The 20,843-nt window shown below is 33.7% G+C and overlaps 1 protein-coding gene across 5 annotated transcripts in view; it reads right to left on the bottom strand.

The window, feature by feature from the left end:
* ATP11B (ATPase phospholipid transporting 11B (putative)) overlaps positions 1 to 20,843 on the bottom strand; it is a 128,429-nt gene that overhangs the window by 20,230 nt on the left and 87,356 nt on the right. For 4 of the 5 annotated variants that reach the window (XM_030329704.1, XM_030329703.1, XM_030329702.1 and 1 more), the window contains exons 22-28: positions 19,041 to 19,186; positions 17,323 to 17,380; positions 15,632 to 15,761; positions 14,448 to 14,586; positions 3,971 to 4,036; positions 3,314 to 3,417; positions 1,678 to 1,843 (exon numbers count right to left, since the gene is read on the bottom strand). In XM_030329704.1, coding sequence (XP_030185564.1) covers positions 1,678 to 1,843; positions 3,314 to 3,417; positions 3,971 to 4,036; positions 14,448 to 14,586; positions 15,632 to 15,761; positions 17,323 to 17,380; positions 19,041 to 19,186 — 809 coding nt within the window. Of the gene's footprint in view, positions 1 to 1,677; positions 1,844 to 3,313; positions 3,418 to 3,970; positions 4,037 to 14,447; positions 14,587 to 14,623; positions 15,052 to 15,631; positions 15,762 to 17,322; positions 17,381 to 19,040; positions 19,187 to 20,843 lie in introns of those variants that run through there. The other variant, XM_030329705.1, reaches the window with a different exon arrangement.

Here is a 20,843-nt window from a genome sequence, read left to right as displayed (position 1 = left end):
ATAAAAAGAGGCCATAGAAAAGGTAGCAAGAACTAATATCACTTTTTATTATCATAAGAAATCTCTATAAATACACATATTCTCATGTATCTAAAGATAAATGTAAATAAATCTGATTACTTTTATAAAGAATTAAGTTTTAAAAGTGGTGTCGTTAATATATTTTGGTGAAATATAACTTTATATAGGCCAAGAGGGGAAGACAAATGTGTTATCCATAAAGGTCTAGAAAAAGTGTAATAGACAATGTATTTAATACACTTAACACATTTAATACTTTCTTACTATAAATATTTATGTCTGAAGATTAGAAAAAAGATACACAAACCTTTTTGATACATGTTTAAGGAATATACTGCAGAATAGAAAAGTTTCTCCATGCTGATGTAACTATGTGAGCACAGAGTAATCAATTATGCAAATTTCTCCAGCCCCATTTGGAAATTAGTATCACAGAGCAACAGCCTCACTGTCCTGATAATTGTGATGCTTTTACTGAGGACTCACTATGTACAGGCCCAGGGTTAGGTGTTTTATATTCATTATCTAAACAATCATGTAAGGTAGTAATTATTATTCTGATTTTACAGAGGAGGAAATTGAGGCTTAGGGATGTGACTAGATTAGGGACACACATTTTATAAATGGTTAAGATGGTATTTGAATTAAGTCTGTCAGGCTTCAGAGGCCTATGCTGTTTCAATGGAGTTAAAATGTATATTGGCTACGACTTAGTTACCAAAGCAAAGAAATGCTAAAGAAATGTTGATATGATCAACTAAAATTAAAGCTAATACATCATTTAGGAACCCACCTCAGATCACTACATACTTAGGGAGCAATTATTCTATTTTTGAATACACAACTAAATTTTCAAAATTTAAACAAAATTTGCTTAGTGTGTAGCAAATATGCAGAAAAAGTCTCAACCATGTACAAGTCAAATATACAAAATGGCACATTCAACTAAATAGCTATTATTTCCTGAGCATCTACTATGTTATTGAACATTATTTCACTTAATCCTCATTATAAAGGTAATGAAATAGATAGTTCTATCATAATTTTACTACTTATGAGGAAAGGGAGACTTAAAGTTACGGAGCTACCCAAGTGGTAGAACTGGGTTCTGAACTGAGAATTATCAGGCTCTAAAGACTATATTCTTAAACACCATGTAACACATTGTTAATATTTATTAATATGCATTTAGTAAGAAAATATATTTTATAAAAATCCATTCTGTAAAAATTATTTAGGTTAAAGAACTTATTTCAGACTCTTGTTGAAAACAAAGTAATGTGAAAAACTGATACTAGAATTCTAATGTGTATCTAAAGACATGGATTTATCCCAATTACAGATCTCTGATAGAATGCCGTAATGTTATTTAAAACATATTTATTATGTTTATCTGGACATAACTTGATAGTCTTCTATTTAAATCTAGAGCTCTGTTAATAAACAGTATAATTTAAGAAAATTTTAATTTGCCAGGAGTCAAAATTAATAGAAATAAGAAACTAAAAAATATCACATATAATAATATTTATTTTGCGAAATACTTGACACAAGAATGGATAATTTCCTATTCTGTGATATAAGCAAATTATAATGACAGCTATTCATCATTACAGACCTCTAATTAAAAAGGTATTGTATATAAAAAGTGGTTACCTGTGCCTTTTCAGTATTTGTAGGATGGAGTTGTCGTTCAAATACTTTCTTCACAATATCAAGTAGTAGACATGTAACAACCATAAGTATTATGGCAAACCAAGCAGAACCACTTGATAGGAGCTGAATAAATACAAAGTACATATTCTGGGAGCCCAAAAATGGCCTGCAAAGAAAGAAGGTAGGCTTAATAGAAATAGAAAACTGGGTACCTGGGTGGCTCAGTTGGTTAAGCATCCAACATCAGCTCAGGTCATGATCTCATAGTTCATGAGTTCATACGCTGTGTCAGCCTCTGTTCTGACAGCTCAGAGCCTGGAGCCTGCTTCAGATTCTGTGTGTCTCTCTCTCTGCCCCTCCCCTGTTCATACTCTGCCTCTCTCTCTCTTTCAAAAATAAATATAAACATTTAAGTAGAAAACTGGTAAGACAATTTCTTAAATCAAAGCATCATGTAAATCCGCTATATGTGAACATCATAATTTTAAGATTACTACAGGAAAATGGTCAAAATTTGGAATTAGTATAATTAACTGCATATCTAATAAAATGAGAGACTTTAATTGTTAAAAATGAAATCCAATTTAATTACTTTCAATGACAACTACAGTTTTTATTATTAGGAGGGTGACAAGTAGCTGACTAGGTAACTCTCCCTGAGCAGTAGGATATCAAAAGAATTATGCAGTAATACAGACTTATGAGACCAAGAATAGCAAGGAAAAGTATGTAACAAAATACTTTCCACTAAGCAACTACATACTGATTACTCAAATCCTAGGCTGAAAAGCTCTTCTTAGAAGTTCTTCTCTAAAAATGTATTTTACAATAAATACACTCACAATTACAAATTCTACATAGTAATAGGTATAGTCGACATACTCTTTTTGGAATTTTTGTATAGATCACTTCAAAAGAATATGGGGAAATACAGAAAGAAATGGAAAAATAAAGAGGATTAAAATTAAACATTCTAGATGATAATAAGGGTATCCTTGTATGATCCTAAATGGAGGTTAATATTTAATCCAAGATGTTTTGGCTACTTTGTGTAGTTTTCTGCCTGACACTGGCATCAAAGACACAGCGGGCAAATGTAATTCTCCAAAGGAGAGATTTTAGATTCTCACTCACTAAAGAGTCTTAGGAGAGGCATTAATTTTCAATCTATCAGAGTGACAGAATATCTGATTTTACCAATAAAGACGAAGCATATTATTTACTTTTGAAAAAGAAGTTAACTCATTCATAAAAATAATGGTTCTATGTGACTTATATTATGTACACTGATAATTTAGAGGTAATATGGTTAGTGTAATTTGAACACTAAGTGTACAGTAAAACAACTGTGGTTTAAACCCTAGCTTTGCTACTTCTTAACCTTTGTTATCTTGGCTTTCAGTTTCCATATTGAAAGAATAGAGATAATAATATCTTAAGTTAAAACCACTAGAACATAGTATATATTCAGTAATTGTTAAATTTGCTTCTCCCTATCAGTAAGATCAACTGAAAGAAGCAAATTTATTACCGAATAGGGTCTCAAAATTACTCTGAGCAGAATTTGTTCATAATATAACCTAACATAATAAATAGAGTTGAAGCAATATAATTAAAATATAATATAGTTACTTACCAGAGAATCCCTCCATAAAACAAAGAAAATACAAAATAGAATATAATAGATCCCCAGGTAACAAGATGGTTGATCCAGGTCCAAAAATGAGTTTCCAAAGCCATCTAAAAAAAATTTTTTTTAATCTTTAATACAAAATAATACTTACTTAAATTAAACCTCATAGATGAAATTCAAGAATAAAATGTAGTAATTTTAAGTGCCTAAGGTTCCTATGGCAAGACCCTCAGAAGATAAATATTAATGAAAGGGTCCATATGAAATTGAATAATTTCAAGTTTATAATGTTTTTCTTCTATGAGGAAGTAGCACTGAAATTTATTGAATACTTTATTCTCTACTCCATGGACTAAAACAACCTGGGTTATTTAACATTATATATAGGGAAGTGAAATTTCAGAGATGAATATTGTGAGGTTAACCTTTATTTGACCATAAAAATCAGCTGAGGCTTTCCAAAATAACAAACTTAAATGTTTTTTAATAAAAATTAAAATGAAATATTAAAATAGCAATCAGTGAAATTACTCATGACTAAAAAAAGGAGAAGTTAAAAGGGAAACATATCAACCTACAGTTAAAAAAAAAACCAAAGAAAATTAACTTTGAATTATACAGATACAAAATGTGTCCATGTTTCTAATTTCTGCACCATACCTTGACTGTGACTGTAATAACCATGACTGTGAAAACCAAGGTGCCAAATGTCCAGTTTCCAAACATCTAAAGAGAAAACAAAACAAAACAAAAAAACCCAGAACCATTACTCCATTAAGTATTAATAGGATGCTAAATCAGATATAAGGAGAAAGAAAAAAGCCACATAACTTCATTCTTTACTAAAAATCACTTGCATTATGTAGGCCAGGTACATTTGAAATCTGTGACTACATTTGTAAGGTTAAAGCAGGTTATGAAAGGTTAAAGGTTAAAGGTTATGAAAAAAACATAAAGCATTATTATGTTTATTACCGTCATGTAAAAATGATCCTTTGGGTAACATTATCAGATTAGAAACCCAAAGATGGCTTTGAGATTGTGTGACACAGGATGTTTTTAGTTAGAATGATAGTTATTAGTGACTACTTTATTCATGTCACACAATAAAAATGATAACTCTTCAATCACAACTGTCTTCTGAAACCATTCCAACCAGAGGTTATGGCAGATCACTTGACACTGTATTTCTGGACACAGCGTAGGTGAGCAGGCTCATAGGGTAATTCTATTTTTAAGTTTTTGAGGAAACTCCACATTGTTTTCCAGAGTGGCTGCACCAGTTTGCCTTCCCACTAACAGTGCAAGAGGATTCCCGTTTCTCCACATCCGCACATCTGTTGTTTCCGGGGTTGTTAACGTTAGCCACTCTGACTGGTGTGAGGTGGTATCTCAATGGGGTTTTGATTCGTCTTTCCCTGATGATGAGCAATGTTGAACATCTTTTCATGTGTCTTTTAGCCATCTGTATGTCTTTGGAAAAGTGTCTATTTATGTCTTCTGCCCATTTGTTCATTGGATTATTTGTTTTTTGGGTGTTGAGTTTGGCAAGTTCTTTACAGTTTTTGGACACTAACTCTTTATCCGATATGTCATTTACAAATATCTTCTCCCATTCCGTCAGTTGCCTTTTAGTTTTGTTGATTGTTTCCTTTGCGGTGCAGTAGCTTTTTATCTTGATGAGGTCCCAATAGTTCATTTTTGCTTTTAATTCCATTGCCTTTAGAGACGCATTGAGCAAGAAATTGCTGTGGCTGAGGTCAAAGAGGTTGTTTCCTGTTTTCTCCTCTAGGGTTTTGATGGTTTCCTGTCTCACATTTAGGTCTTTCATCCATTTTGGGTTTATTTTTGTGTGTGGTGTAAGAAAGGGATCTAGTATGCTAGATATGTTACCAGTATGCTACTGGTATCTAGTGGGTAGAGGTTAGGCATGCTGCTTAACACCCTACAACTCCTAGGATGAACCCCTACAATTAAAATTATCTGGCTCAAAATATCATTAGTGCAGAAGGTGGGAAGCCCTGATTCTGAGGGTAGGAAGAGAAGACTGAAGAGGAATAGTCAGTAAAGAAGCCAAAGTAAGTTATAGAAGCTGAGAGAAGATAACGGCAGGTAGGAAGGCTTTGTAAATTGTGCCCCGGGGTTGAGTTCATAAGGGCTGGGAAATGCTCTTGGATTTAACAATGTAGGGGTGGCTGGTGACCATAAAGAACATGGTTTTGACAGAGTGCTGGGAGCAAAAGCCCCACAGGAGTATGTTCAAGGGAGAAGAGGAAACAGGAAGTAGAAACAGCAAAAAAGATAACTTCTTCAAATTTTGCTCTGAAAATACACAAAAAATACAGCAAACGCAATCTGTAGCTCAAGGAACTGTGGTTTTCATTAGAAGATGGGAAATATTAGAACATGTTTGTATGGTGACTAGTATGATCTAATAGAGGATGACAGATTGATGAGAAGGAAGGTGAAAAGATAATTACAGGAGTAAAGTCCCAGGTTAGGCAAGAAGGGGTTTAAGAATAAACAAAAGATGAAAACTTTTTGTATTAGGTTTAACTTAACTATACAGAGATCTATAAATGAATTACCTTCCTTAATCAGTTGTTTAGTTCTCCAATACAAACTCTCTTTATTATAGATTTTAAACATTTGATCAATTGTTGGGTGATACGATAAGAAGCGAAGTATATTTTTCTTAAAAAAAAAATTTTTTTTAATGTTTATTTATCTTTGAGAGACAGAGTGCAAGCAGCGGAGGGTCAGAGAGAGAGGGAGACACAGAATCTGAAGCAGGCTCCAGGCTCTGAGCTGTCAGCACAGACCCCGTCCTGGGGTTTGAACCCACACAGTCCGATGCAGGGCTCTAACACATGGACTGTGAGATCATGACCTGAGCTGAAGTCGGATGCTTAACTGACTGAGTCACCCAGGTGCCCTGCAAAGTGTATTTTTCTGTTCTCTTCTAATGTACACTAAATTTCATTTTCTATCAATTGCCTGGAGTATTACCAGTGCTTTAAATATTTGTCTCATGAATAAGTGAACATACAGGGAAATTCTTTAATGAACTAGATAATCAAAGTTGTATTAATCATAAAATGCTTTATTCAAAGAAATCTGTATCTACTTATAGGAATTAATTGCATATGTGTTCTTGAATGACCTGACTGGTAATTACAGTGGTTAAATCATTTAAATTGAAATAAAAGATACTGTATTCACTGTGGAATACAGATACAAAATGACATATTTCTAGTCTTAACACAGAGCTCTTACCATTTGGTGGTTAGGTTTCAACAGCTGATGACATGTATAGCATGAAAGAGAAATTAATTAAGGATAGGAAATAAGGGGAGAAATCATTATAATTTCAAGAAAAAACAGTGAACAGTATAAAAAAGTTTATTTTTCTCTTTCAGAATTACAACCTGAAATTTCATCTCTTTAGTCTACCTTGAGTTGCTAATTAATCTGGCAAATGGTCCAGACCTAGAAAGTTTGATGAGGGTGAATTACTTTTTCTTCCTTAATATGTTATATCTCATTAAATTTTTAATGTGGTGGAATAGTGTACAAAATGTATTTTAGAATGGTACTGTGGCTCTGATAATTCCAAAATCTCCACTGGAGAAGTCTAACTAGAATTAGAATACTCTAAAAACTTTTCCCTTTTTTTCCCAATCCTATATATTTTTGTAATTCAGTTATTTTAGTTTTTAAAACTGGGTACAATTCATAAGGACACAATCATTAATGGTAGAACATTTTCCTTTTAGTTCTTGCACACTTCAATAGAACAAAACCAAAACAAGCAAATTTAAAAAAACCCTTATTTGGGCCAGATCTCATTTTAAATAGTTGCCTAGTTTCTCATTTTCATATCAGACCATTGAGAATGAGTGGAGTAGGTATTAGCATTTGAATTCCTGAGTTAACAGGAGCTGTTTTTCTTTAATCTTCTTTCTTATAAAGCCTTTGGCTGAAACCACCCAACAAGCAAAATGTCATGTAGGCTTATGATGGGAACTCAGCTACCTCTAAAACTCTTCTCCTGATTATTTTCCTCCCTATATCATCTTGGTTTTCCATTCTCACCATATGACTAAAATTCCCTCCTTTCTGTTTCCTTCATTGTAGTGTTTTAGTCTTCTAATGTACTCTTACCCAAGCTGACATGCCTTTGCCTTTGCATCCTACAGAAGTCCACTTTATTGGAGGTGAACTCTTCGAATCTGAATTGCTTTTCTACCTTCTTTCTTATCTATAATCTTAAGTAGCATCTTCCCCATCTATGATTTTAAATAGCTTTTTCCCTGAGAATGTTACCTTGCTGAGATCATAGGAAGACAATACAAGCTATTTCCAAAAATATTCCAAACAGCAACATTGTCAGAATAAGTGTGTTCTAAGATGAGATTACTTACTCTGCAGAGTCAAGAGAGGGGGAGATAAATTCTTCTTTTTTTAAAAAGACAGTCATTTGTTTTTAGTACCTCTTACTTTACTGAAATAAACATTCTTCATTGGTGTTTACCTCCCAATTATTTAGCTTTTCAAAAAAAAAAAAAATGTCATAGATAGTCATGTTCTTAGAAACAGAAAGCAGAATTGATTTCCAAGGGCTGAGAAGAGGGAGAAATGGGTAGTAGTTTATAGAGTTTTGGTTTTCCAAGTTGAAAAAGTTCTGACAATTTTATTGTACAACAATATGAATATACTGAACTGTACTCTTAAAAATGTTAAGGTGGTTAAAAAAAAAGTATCACATTCTTTTACAAAGCAGGAAAGAATATCCAATGGGAAAAAGACTATCTCTTCAACAAATGGTGTTGGGAAAAATGGACAGCAACATGCAAAAGAAACTGGACCGCTTTCTTACACCATACACAAAAATAAATTCAAAATGGATTAAGACCTAAATGTGAAACCTGAAACCATAAAAATCCTAGAAGAGAACACAGTCAAGAACTTCTTTGACAACAGCCTCGGGAGCTTTTTTTCTACATGTGTCTCCTGAGGCAAGGGAAAACAAATGCAAAAATAAACTACTGGGGCTGCATCAAAATAAAACTTCTGCACAATGAAGGAAACAATCAACAAAACAAAAAGGCAATCTGTGGTATGGGAGAAAATATTTGCAAATGACAAAGCCAATAAACGGTCAGTATCCAAAACATATAAAGAACTTGTAAAACTCAACACCCCAAAAACAAATAATCCAATTAAAAATTGGGCAGAAGACATGGACAGACATTTCTCCAAAGAAGACATCCTGAGGGCTGACTCAAGAAAAGATGCTCACCATCACTTACCATCAGGGAAATGCAAATCAAAACTACAGTAAAGTATCACCTCACACCTATCAGAATGGCTAAAATCAACAACACAAGAAACAGGTGTTGGCGGGTATGTGCAGAAGAGAACACTTGAGCACTGTTGGTGGGAATGTAAACTGGTGCAGCCACCGTGGAAAACAGTATGGAGGTTCCTCAAAAGGTTAAAAACAGAACCACCCTATAATCCAGCAATTTGCACTACTGGATATTTACAAAGAGTACAAAAACACTAATTCAAATGGATACATGTATCTCTATGTTTACAGCAGCATTACTTACAAAGTATGGAAGCAGCCCAAGTGTCCACTGATTGAAAAATAAACAAGAGGTGGTATATATACACAATGAAATATTATTCAGCCATTAAAGGAGAATGAAATCTTGTCATTTGCAACGATACAGATGGAGCTAGAGAGTATAATGCTAAGTGAAATAAGTTAGGGAAAGACAAATACCATATGATTTCACTCATGGGGAATTTAAGAAACAAAACAAACCAGCAAAGGGAAGAGAGAGAGAGAGAGAGAGAGAGAGAGACAGAGAGAGAGAGAGAGAGAGAAACCAAGAAACAGACTCTTAATTACAGAGAACAAAGTGATGATTACCAGAGGGGAGGTGGGTGGAAGGATGGGTTAAACAGGTGATGAAGATTAAGGAATACACTTGTGATGAGCACTGGGTGACATAAGGAATTGAATCACTGTATGGCACACCTGAAACTAATAAAACACTGTATGTCAACTAACTGGAATTAAAGACTTTCTAAAAAGTATCAAATTATCTATTTTTAAATATGTGCAGTTTACTGTATATCAAATACAACTCAAGGTGTTTTTATTATTATTTTTTTTTAATTTTTTTTTTTCAACATTTATTTATTTTTGGGACAGAGAGAGACAGAGCATGAACGGGGGAGGGGCAGAGAGAGAGGGAGACACAGAATCGGAAACAGGCTCCAGGCTCTGAGCCATCAGCCCAGAGCCTGACGCGGGGCTCGAACTCACGGACCGCGAGATCGTGACCTGGCTGAAGTCGGACGCTTAACCGACTGCGCCACCCAGGCGCCCCTCAAGGTGTTTTTAAAAAATGATTTAATGGAAATCAGTTTTCATTATTTTTGGAGGACTTAAAAATTTTTTTAATTCATTTTTTTTATATTTCTCAGTAACCTGTATACCCAACGTGAGGCTCAGACTCACAACACTGAGATCCAGAGTTGCATGCTTTACTGACTAATAAGCCAGCCAGGTTCTCCTGGAGGGCTTAAAAAAATTTTAAGTTATATTAAGATCTGACTGACTTATTTCGCTTAGCATTGTAATTTCACTCATACATGTAATTTAAGAAAGAAAACAAACAAGCAAACGGAAAAAGAGAGGGAGACAAATTAAGAAATGGATGCTTAACTATAGAGGACAAACTGATGATTACCAGAAGAGAGGGGAGTGGGGAGATGGGCTGAATAGATGATGGGGATTAAGGAGGGCACTTGTTGTGATGAGTACTGGGTGATGTATGGAATTGGTGAATCACTATATTGTACACTAGAAACTAATATAACACTGCATGTTAACTAACTGGAATCAAAACAAAATCTTAAAAAAATAAAACTAAAGTTTTTGTCAAACATAAAGTTACATCAAGATCTCTAACAAATATTCTATAACCATTTTAACTTTTGTCAAAACTCTTTAAACATAAAAGAAATGGTGATTGTGCTTTTCCATGAAGCATGTTTAAAAACACCAAAAAAGTTGATTCTGTTGGATTACAGAAATACTTTAAAGTTTTATGTTAAGCTCATTTTTAGCTTTGAAAATAAAATGAAAAGATTACCCATGCAATATAGCCACCAAATTACTAATCTGTGACTTCTGGACAAACGTTTGTGATGATACCACTGCACTGTAAGATAAGCTCCAGGTTGTAACTCCAAGCACTAGGAGTATCTTAAGCCTGCATAAGGCTAGGCAAATTTTACATGAATTTAATTCTTCTACTATTCTGGAGAAAAATAATTAAAAATTAGTCACTATGTCATTTTTAAATGGTGCTGTGAAGGTAAAGATCTGCCCACAGGAAAGCAGTTTTTAGACACACACACACAAACAAGCATTCAGCCATGTTATATACATTACTCTTTCCAAATCTCAGAGAAAATTTTATCAGGGTGCTTGTATTTTACTAAAGAAAGGAAGTCCTGTTAAAAAGATCTGAGAAAAATGAAAAATGAGTAATTCTTTCCTAAGTTAAAGAGAAATTAAGAATGAGTGAATACTTCAAAAATATTTGTCGAAAATTCATACTTATAATATTCATGATACTGCTAGACCCTTATACAAAAAATGGGAGTGGAATCTTAACTTCTCCTGAACTGTCCTGCTCTACCTGGACCCCAAACTATTTCAACTCTTTCTCCTGCTCCTCTCTCAGGGTCACTGATTTGCATCAACTTCATCCTTATCTCTAGCTATTCCTCTTCCCAGTACTTCCCCCTAATAATGTTTTCTACTTCAGGCTTTCAACTGTTGGTAGATTTGTTGGGCACACAAGAATAACTAACTGGAAAACAGAAACCATTCAACATATCCAGTGTTGAACAATGGGACATGAGCTAGATGTCTAAAAAGATTTTCAGTATAGGAAGACGTAAGAGAGGGCTGGAGCAAAAGGACAGAGGTCTGTGGGCTTAACCCTAAGGAACAGATGGTTCTAAGACTCTGGGGAAAAAAGAGTCAAGAGATGAAATATAACAGTGGCTTGGAACTAAAATGAGCACATTCTGAGAGAGTCAGCAAGGACAGTTTAACATACACATTTAAAGAGGAGAGAGATTCCAGGAGAAGTTGATCAGATGGGATTGGGAAGGCAGGGTCTTCAAAATACTTATTGGATGGTAAAAATAACAACTAACTCTGCTAAGACTGATTGAGTACTTGTACATGCTAGCCACTATGCCTAATGCTCTTTATATATAATAATCCTCACTGCAAACCTAGAAGGTAGGGATTCTGCTCCTATATATAATTTTGTGGGTGAGGAAACTGAGTCTTAGAGAGGTTAACTAACTCATCCCAAATCACTCAAATGGTAACTTCAGGTGTCAGGTTGTGGAGTCATTTCACCTGATCCCAATGTGTGCTTCTTTCCCACCATACCTAGTATTGGTGGCAGGGAGTAGTAGATTAGTTTCTAATGGTATATATCTGAGTGATAGAACAATTAGGCTAAAAGAGGAAAGAAGTTAATGATTTACAAATTGAGTTACCAAAAAAAGGGAAACCAACAATTCATACATGGTAATGAAAAATATCTTCATTAAGATTTTATCTTTGTATACAGCATGCTTAAAATTTAATTTTAAAAGAGTCACTAAACATAAGAAACAAATTTAAATTATCAAGGGAATACTTAAATTCTGACATATAATAAAATACTATGTAGCCATGAAAAAATATTTTTGAAGCATTTTTAATAACATGGAAAATCACTTAGGCTATAATAAGGGGAGAACTATAATAAAGCTATCATTGGGGTGCCTGGGTGGCTTGGTCGGTTAAGCGTCCGACTTCGGCTCAGGTCATGATCTCACGGTCCGTGAGTTCGAGCCCCGCGTCGGGCTCTGTGCTGACAGCTCAGAGCCTGGAGCCTGTTTCAGATTCTGTGTCTCCCTCTCTCTCTGCCCCTCCCCTGTTCATGCTGTCTCTCTCTGTCTCAAAAATAAATAAACGTTGGGGCGCCTGGGTGGCGCAGTCGGTTAAGCGTCCGACTTCAGCCAGGTCACGATCTCGCGGTCCGTGAGTTCGAGCCCCGCGTCGGGCTCTGGGCTGATGGCTCAGAGCCTGGAGCCTGTTTCTGATTCTGTGTCTCCCTCTCTCTCTGCCCCTCCCCCGTTCATGCTCTGTCTCTCTCTGTCCCAAAAACAAATAAACGTTGAAAAATAAATTAAAAATAAATAAATAAATAAATAAATAAATAAATAAATAAACGTTAAAAAAATTAAAAAAAAAGCTATCATTGAGACATAGGGGGATATAAATTATGAAGTTAATGGAAAATAGCAAAAAATAAAAAGGAATGGGTGAAAACATGTTAAAATCATAGAAGTAATTATACTTAGGTAAAAGGACAACAGGTGATTTCTTTTTTTTAAAGATTAAAACAATTATTTTAGTAACCTCTACACCTACTGTGGGGCTCAAACTTACAACCCCAAGATCAAGACTAGCACACCCTCTGACAGACTCAGCCAGGGGCCCTGGTGATTTATTTTCTTTATATTTTTTCCTATGTATTTCAAATTTAATGCACACATACAACTTTTAAAATCAGGAACAAAGTACTAACCAGCAACAAAAAAATTAATTTCCTTTTATGGATGACATGTTCCTTCTACTTTTCAAAGCTTCTGTCCAGTTTTCACCCTAATATTTCAGGTAGCAATGGGCATACTATCTGCAAGTTTGATGGTCCTTGCACAGGTGGCACTATTGTGCACAAAGGCACTGGGCTAATAACTTGTTTCTCAAAGGAACTTAGGATCATGGCTAAGCACACAGGCTTTGAAGTCACAGAGATCTGAGTCTGAATTCTGTTCTTGTAATTTGTGACCTGAGGCAAATTTTTTAACCTCTCCAAGGTTAATTTTCTAATATGCAAAAAGTAATGATATTTTCCTCACAGAGTTATTATAATTTAATAAGCTACCACACACAGTTGGCACAAAGAAATAACTCAATAAAAGGTAGTATTTGGGAAGTGCTGTAATCTTTATACTGTACAAAATAAGATCATATTTTTGTCCAAATCAGGCTACACATGTCCTCAAAAGTGAATGTACGTATGTTCCTGCACTACATCTTAAAGGAATGGCTAAAAAAAACCTCTCTACAATTGAAATCCATTTCCTTCATTGCACTTGGATATTTTATTTGCTTATTTTTTGTATCTCACACGACTCTATGCTCCATGACCAAGCATGTTTAGTTAATCTCACATATCCAGAACCTAGTATAGTACACAGTATGCTTGGTCCTTAATAAATATTTGCCAAACAGATAAAACTTCATATTCTCCCAATTGCGAATCTTGTATCTCTGTGTCTCAAAATATATTCTGCAATGCTTAATTAAGTACTGCCAGTGGGAAAGGGAAACTAAAGGCGACAAGCATTTCCAATTTACCACAGTACCACTGCTGTCACTTCCTTTCCTCATAACTCATTTAGCTAAGCCTAGAAAGAGAGGCCTAATTCAGCCAGAAGTCAAATAAGCTCTCCAATCAGGACACAGTAACAATGGCCACTTCCTAAGCATACCAAAAAAAAAAAAAAAAAAGAAAAAGAAAAAAAAGAAAAAGAAAAATTCACATGATTAAAAGCAAAAAACTAAACACCAAGTCCTCATTTCTCATATGAAAAATGCAGGTCACAGTATCTCTCCAATAGGATTATCATGACAATTAATGGAGATGGAACATGTAAAACTCTTAGCAAAATAGTAAGCACTAAATAGACAGCAATTATTATTAAGACACAATCCTAAAGTGAACAGCATGCAAGGATATATCCCCTTGTGTGAATTAATTTAATAGCAAAACTGCCTACTAACTTGAGTTTCATATTAAGACTATAGTGTAATGCTTTTAACTTTTGAAATCTTTATACAATTGCATTTTAACTTAATACCTACAATTTTATAATTTGAATTGAATTTTACTTTTATTTTTTATGAGAGAAGTTATCAGAGATCAGACTAAATGAAATTATTAACAAATATTCTTTAAAAAATGATATATTTTACCTGGCCATTTCCAAGCAGAGATATATCTTTTCCAATTAGAAAATAGGATCCAAAAAAGAAAATAAAGGCATGACTGAAACCCAGGATGGTCCAATAAAGAAATGTTTTAATGCTTAGTTGACGGTTTTTACTAATGTCTCTGTATATTAAAAAAAAAAAAGAGAGAGAAAAAGGAACATGGTAGGATTCATGTTTATTATTTCCATACTAAATTATTGTTACAAATTCACAATGAAAAAACAAGATGGATATTTAATTTAAAATTGCTTAAAAATATTAGCAGAAAGTATACACCTGAATTTACAAATCACTGTTTATAATACACATCTGTGTAGCAGCTTATAGTTCATGTAATATATTAAAAACATTTTCTCATTTAGAAAAAAAAACATGATATAGGCATATAATTCAGCTTAATTGTTAAAAGTTGATTTATCTGCAGTATATTCTGTTGGGAACATCACTCTGCTATGACTATCTGTTTTTAGTGGAGTCATTTGAGTTTGGTTCAGCAGTTGAGGCTCCTAATCGATTTCATAGTCCACCAAGGCTGGAAGGAAGAGCAGTTTGTGGTAATCTTAGGGTCAGCCCAGTCCTAGATATCCTGGGAAATCAAAGTGAGTTATTGCCATTTCTGGATGACTGAATACCTCTGTAAGAGTGGACATCAGTTACTTGGAACCATAAACTGGTCTTCAGGAATAGTTCCACATCTCTGTGATTACTTACTTGGTTCTGGGGAAACAGGGATAACCCAGAAGATCTGAATAGGAATAATGTCCTCAACCCTGCATTTTGCATTGATTATGACTTATTAATTTGTCAATGCTAGAAAATAAACTAATTTTTTAGAAACTTTGGAGACAACCAATTACTAAATAACTTCTTTTGTGCACATAAAATGAGTATTACTGGTTTGCAACAGTAAATGCAAATTAAACAACTGCCCAATGCATTCCTAGTACAAAAGTGTTCATTTCTAAAAACACTGGAAAAGTTATTAAGTTTTTCTTTGATATCCAATAACTATAACCATAAACTAAAATACTTCCTTAGTAAATATTAATCACCGAGATACTGCCTAATATATTTGCTTATTATAGGATGCTTCAAAAATTGGTAACTATGTAACACACTTTTATACTCAGAAGTGTTATGGACATTTAATACCGGAAAATACTTACCGATAGAGGGTAGGCTTGCTCTGTAATACGTGAGGGTCTATATGCTGTTCCAACAGACTATATATCAGTATAGGTAGGGAAGTAAAACAAATATTGTATAAAGTCAGGTACACCGCTGTCATACAGTGTCCTAGAAAGAGAAATTGTGGGAATTTGAGATTCTAAACTGTGTATTAGTTATGTATATGATCACAAAGAAGCCTACTAGAAATAAGCATAAAAATTATATAGCTTTCTCAATTTACACAAAAATCCAATTTAGTAATTCCAATTTGTTTCTTATATAGACACAAACACATAATATTCCTAGATTTATATTCTTTGTGGGAATTGGAACATTTTGTTATGTCAAGTGATCTGGAATTAAAGTGAATTGGAGCTACACTTCAAGATTCTCCACAACTTGGTCATTGAGATGTCGTTTTTACACAATTCTCCTGCATGCATCTTAGGCTTTTTACTATTCCTTTGGTAGGGAAAACATACAGTTTGCTTTTATGACTCTGTCTTCCCATCTAAGTCCTACATTTCCTTAAGGTAGATCCATGAAACTTAAACATTGGCTCAAGTTCTTGATGATCAAACGTCCTCTTCTAAACAGCTGTCTGTGCTACTATTGGTACTAAATGCCTCGCACTTTGCCTACACTTCATTTATTGTTTTCATTGTTATTAATACTGTCTCAAATTATACTGTAAATTCCCTGAAAACCTAATCAAAACAGATTAGGTCTACTTATCATATGCTCTTATAGCATTCTCTAATTCATTCAAGTAAGCAAACATTATTACTGGCAATCAACGCCCAAGCAGATATTTGAAATTTAGGGCTACAGGTTGTAAATGGAAGCAAAAACAGGATTAAGGATAGAGACAGCTAAAGAAAAACCTAAGATAATCAGGCTCTTATTATTTCAATAAATTAGAACAAATATCTTAATTAGAGATGTATAATGTGGTATGTAAAAAGGGTGCTCAATTAGTCAAAAGCAGTAGATCCTAGTATGGTTTAGTTATTAACTTCGTAGCTATGTGATCATGGCAAGTTACTTAATTTCTGTGGATTTCAATTTCATTTTCCATAAAATAAAACAGAGTAGATGGCAAATATGTGACGTGTGTACAACCAAAGACCCACATGTGCTCATTATAGCTAATACTACCTGATTACAGGGTTTCTCTTTGAGCCTATAGCTTCAGAACACTTTTCAAAGTAGCATTCCTGGTGGCTCTATCAATTATTTACAGTTCATTACTGAGACAAAGTCTATATGTCATTCCTGGACTCAATCACTAAACTTCCTTCCCAATCCAAAAAAACTCTATGAGTCAAAAAATAAATAATGAGGTAATCCCCATAGTTACTCTAACATGGCTTAATATAGAGCTTACAGAAATATTACATGTAAGTTGAAAAAGTTATACCAAAATTCTCTCATAAGCTGTTAAGAGTTTAATACTTATTTTTTAGAAAACATCTAGAATTAAAATATATTTTGGTATTAACATTCACTTCAAACTGAAATCAGAATAATATTATCAATTTTATACTGATCAAATACACTAATTAGGGAAGTTTTGTCTATTTATTTGTAGGACTAGGAAAAATGTAAAAAGTCCCTCCAACTATCAAAAACTGAATACACACACCTTATTCTAAAAGGATAAATCAAAAGCTTCTATTTACTTACCTGTTGAGAAAACAACAGTAGAACTGATATAAAAATTGGGGTGTGATAAAGCACACATTCTGAAAACAAGATTAAATGGAAATAATTAAAATATTTGGGTCTAAAAGGGGAAATGATTTCTAAGAATGGTTATTAAGAGTCCAGAACACAATTTCTGATATGGTAAGTAGAAGATCTACTCATAGGAACTTGGTTCCCTTATTTAAAATTTCTAAAAGAATTCTAAGCAGTACTTCAAATGTCAGAATGAAAATCCCTTGGGCTCTTATTGCTAAACAATGCCATAATTTTGAATTTACAGCCTTCCAGCTATTATTCAATACTTTTCATATATAATACAATAAGTACAGTTTATTTAAACTATAGGGTTATGGGGCACCTTGGTGGCTCAGTCAGTTAAGCATGCGACTCTTGATTTCGTCCCAGGTCATGATCTCAACGGTTTGGGAGTTCCAACCCCATATCAGGCTCTGCGCTGACAGCACGGAGCCTGCTTCGGATTCTCTCTCCCTCTCTCTCTCTCTCTCTGCCCCTTCCCTGCTCACACACTCTCTCTCAAAAATAAATAAAATAAACATTTAAACCTTAGGGCTTAATAGCTTTAAAATAAAAATATTTAAAATAATAAATGGAATTATGAAAACATCTTTCCATTTCAATATACAGTATAAAACCTTGGATTGTGAGTAACTTGGTCTGCGAGTGTTCTGCAAGATGAGCAAACATTTCTAATAAATTCTAACTTGATAAATGAGCAATGTCTTGCAATATGAGTAGTATGCGATACTGAATGTCATATGATCACAACTCTGCCAATGGTTTTGAAATTGCTTTGATAAAGTGCTCTGGATTACAAGCCTGTTTCTGGAATGAATTATGCTCACAAACCAAGGTTTTATTGCACTTATATCATAGCAAAAGCTATGATAAGATAGAAAAGCTATAATAAGGTAGCCATCATTTATTAGCAATATGCAATCTACCTGTGTTTCTTTCATTGGCTTATAGATATTATTTATAGAATATATGCAATATAGAACACTATATATTGTATTAAATATCTTGGTAATCAGGAGCTCCTAACATGGGTTCCCTTGAAGTATACCTTCCCAAAAAGGGTTAAGAGAGAGAATGGTATTTGAACATAATTAGTTTCCTTGTAATCCTAAAATGTATCTTATTTTATGCAAATAAAACCCCTCTAATGAGTAGTTTATACATCTTACTAGACTACCAAAAGGTCATTTTTGCCACAAAAAGGATGAAGAACCTCTGCTTGAAACCACTGTACTGGACCTAAATTAAAACTTATTACTTGCTCAGGAAAAAATAACATGAAAGAAATCAAATTAAGTATGTTTCAATTTGCATAGGATAAAATGTATCAATTTTAAGTGTGAATTTTGATGCTAACAAATTTATGCACCCAAGTAACCACCACCACAATCAAATTAGAGAGCTTTTTCTATCATGCAAAGTTCTCTTATATCCCTTTCCAGTCAGTGCTATCACCTGCACCCCTGGCCTCAGGCAACCGCTGATTTTCTTTCTGTAGTACACATTAGATTTATGACAAAATAATCACAGTATATCCCATAAACTGTTACTTCTACTTACAGAAACAATTTTTAAGAATAATTTGAATGGCAATCACATACCTTAAATTAAAACCTCAAATTACTGTCAGTAAATGGTTATATATATCTCCATGAAACTCACCTTATAAAAAAAATACTGTACAAGGGTAGCTATTCTAATATAATAAAAATGACCATGAACAAAAAGCAATTTGGAGAGGAATTTAAATCTAGCTATTGCATAGTCACTGTTTCTTGCAGCTTGTCTTCCTTCTTTACCCATGATTCCTGTAATGAAGAAGACAAAAAGGCAAGTTCATTGATAACTGAGAAGTGCGATTTTGACAATTTAACTACAAATATCTTAATTATCTATAGCAGTTGAACCTGGGCTTGGGAGCACTATTTTTCCAATACAGAGTGGATAGAAGATTCCCAAAAGGTTGCTCCACTTAAATCAAATACATAATTAAAACAAATCTACAATACATACCAGGTATGTAACATCAAGTGTCAAAGACTCAAAGCAGAATAAAATACAATGAATATAAAAATAATATTGAAAGTTAAGGATCTAATAAGAACATCAAGTTTTACACTAATAGACACAAAGTACTAGTTAACAGATTTCTAATGGAGAAAGTGCTATAAAACAGCTTTAACTTTGTTAATTTCCAATGAACATAAAAAAAATCCAAATTGATTAGAACCTAGCAAAAATGAGCATTAAGTTTAATGGTTTTAAAACTTTCGCACATAAGTCAAACAAAATGTGCTCTTTAGTTATTGATTGAACTTGATTATTTAAAATGGAAGCCCTGATTTTATTACTGGATTCAAATGGCATGAAATATTTCAATAAATATAACTAACAAACATTACACAGAGCAAATGAAGACTTAAAAAAGTTGTATGCATTGAGGGCATCTGGTAGGCTCAGTGAGTAAGCATCAGACTCCTGATTTTGGCTCAGGTCATGATCTCACAGTTCCTGGAATCAAGCCCCTTGTCAGGCTCCATGCTGATAGCACAGAGCCTACTTGGGATTCTTTCTTTCCCTTTCTCTGTGCCCCTTCCCCACATACACGCTGTCTTTCTCTCTCTCTCAAAATAAACTTAAAAAAAAAAAACTGTATGCACTGTTTGCTGAAAATTCTTGCAAAGGTAATTAATAGTGAGAAAAGCTAGCACACTCACAACTTCTTACCTTTCTACAACTGCATCTAGATAAAAGTTACGCATGAAATAGCAATTCACCAGATTATCTATGTGCACATTTTGAACAAATGCCAAGTATATAAATATTTTAAATGTTTAATGTGACAATCTTGCTCCCTTTGTTAATTTATCTAATCTAGGCTGGATAAAATGTGCTTTTTAAAATAAGTGTCCACAATAACACTTGAAATCAGTACATAATTTTATCTGATAAATATGAGTACATTTTTAAGGTTACAGTAATCCTTTAGGTTTCAAAAGAGTTCTTGCCAAGTTTGTTTTTTCAATCTGGAAACAGCTTTGAAAAATCATTTTTCAAAATTATAATTTTTTATTTTTGTAATAAAAAAAAATTTCCAAAATGGCTAGGTATAGATAATCACATTTATAACATCTAGAGAAGACCACTATTTTTGGTCTATATCCTTTAAGAATTTTTCCTTCTGCATTTTTTGTGTGTATTTAATATATACACAAACAAATGTACAAAATGAGATTATTTGTTTTATAATCTGTTATTGTCACTTAATACATTATGGACATTGTTTTTATAACATCTAACTATGTTAACTATTCATTTGTTAAAAATGTTTTTAATTTATTTTGAGAGAGAGAGAGTTTATGTGTGTGTGGGTGAAGGGCAGAGAGAAAACCAAGCAGGCTCCACACAGTGTGGAGCCCCACGTGGGGCTTGATCTCAAGAACCTCAAGATCATGACCTGAACTG

The sequence above is a fragment of the Lynx canadensis genome, chromosome C2, assembly GCF_007474595.2.
Source record: "Lynx canadensis isolate LIC74 chromosome C2, mLynCan4.pri.v2, whole genome shotgun sequence".
NCBI classification, from domain to species: Eukaryota; Metazoa; Chordata; class Mammalia; order Carnivora; family Felidae; genus Lynx; species Lynx canadensis.
This window is presented reverse-complemented; position numbering and strand designations above follow the sequence as displayed.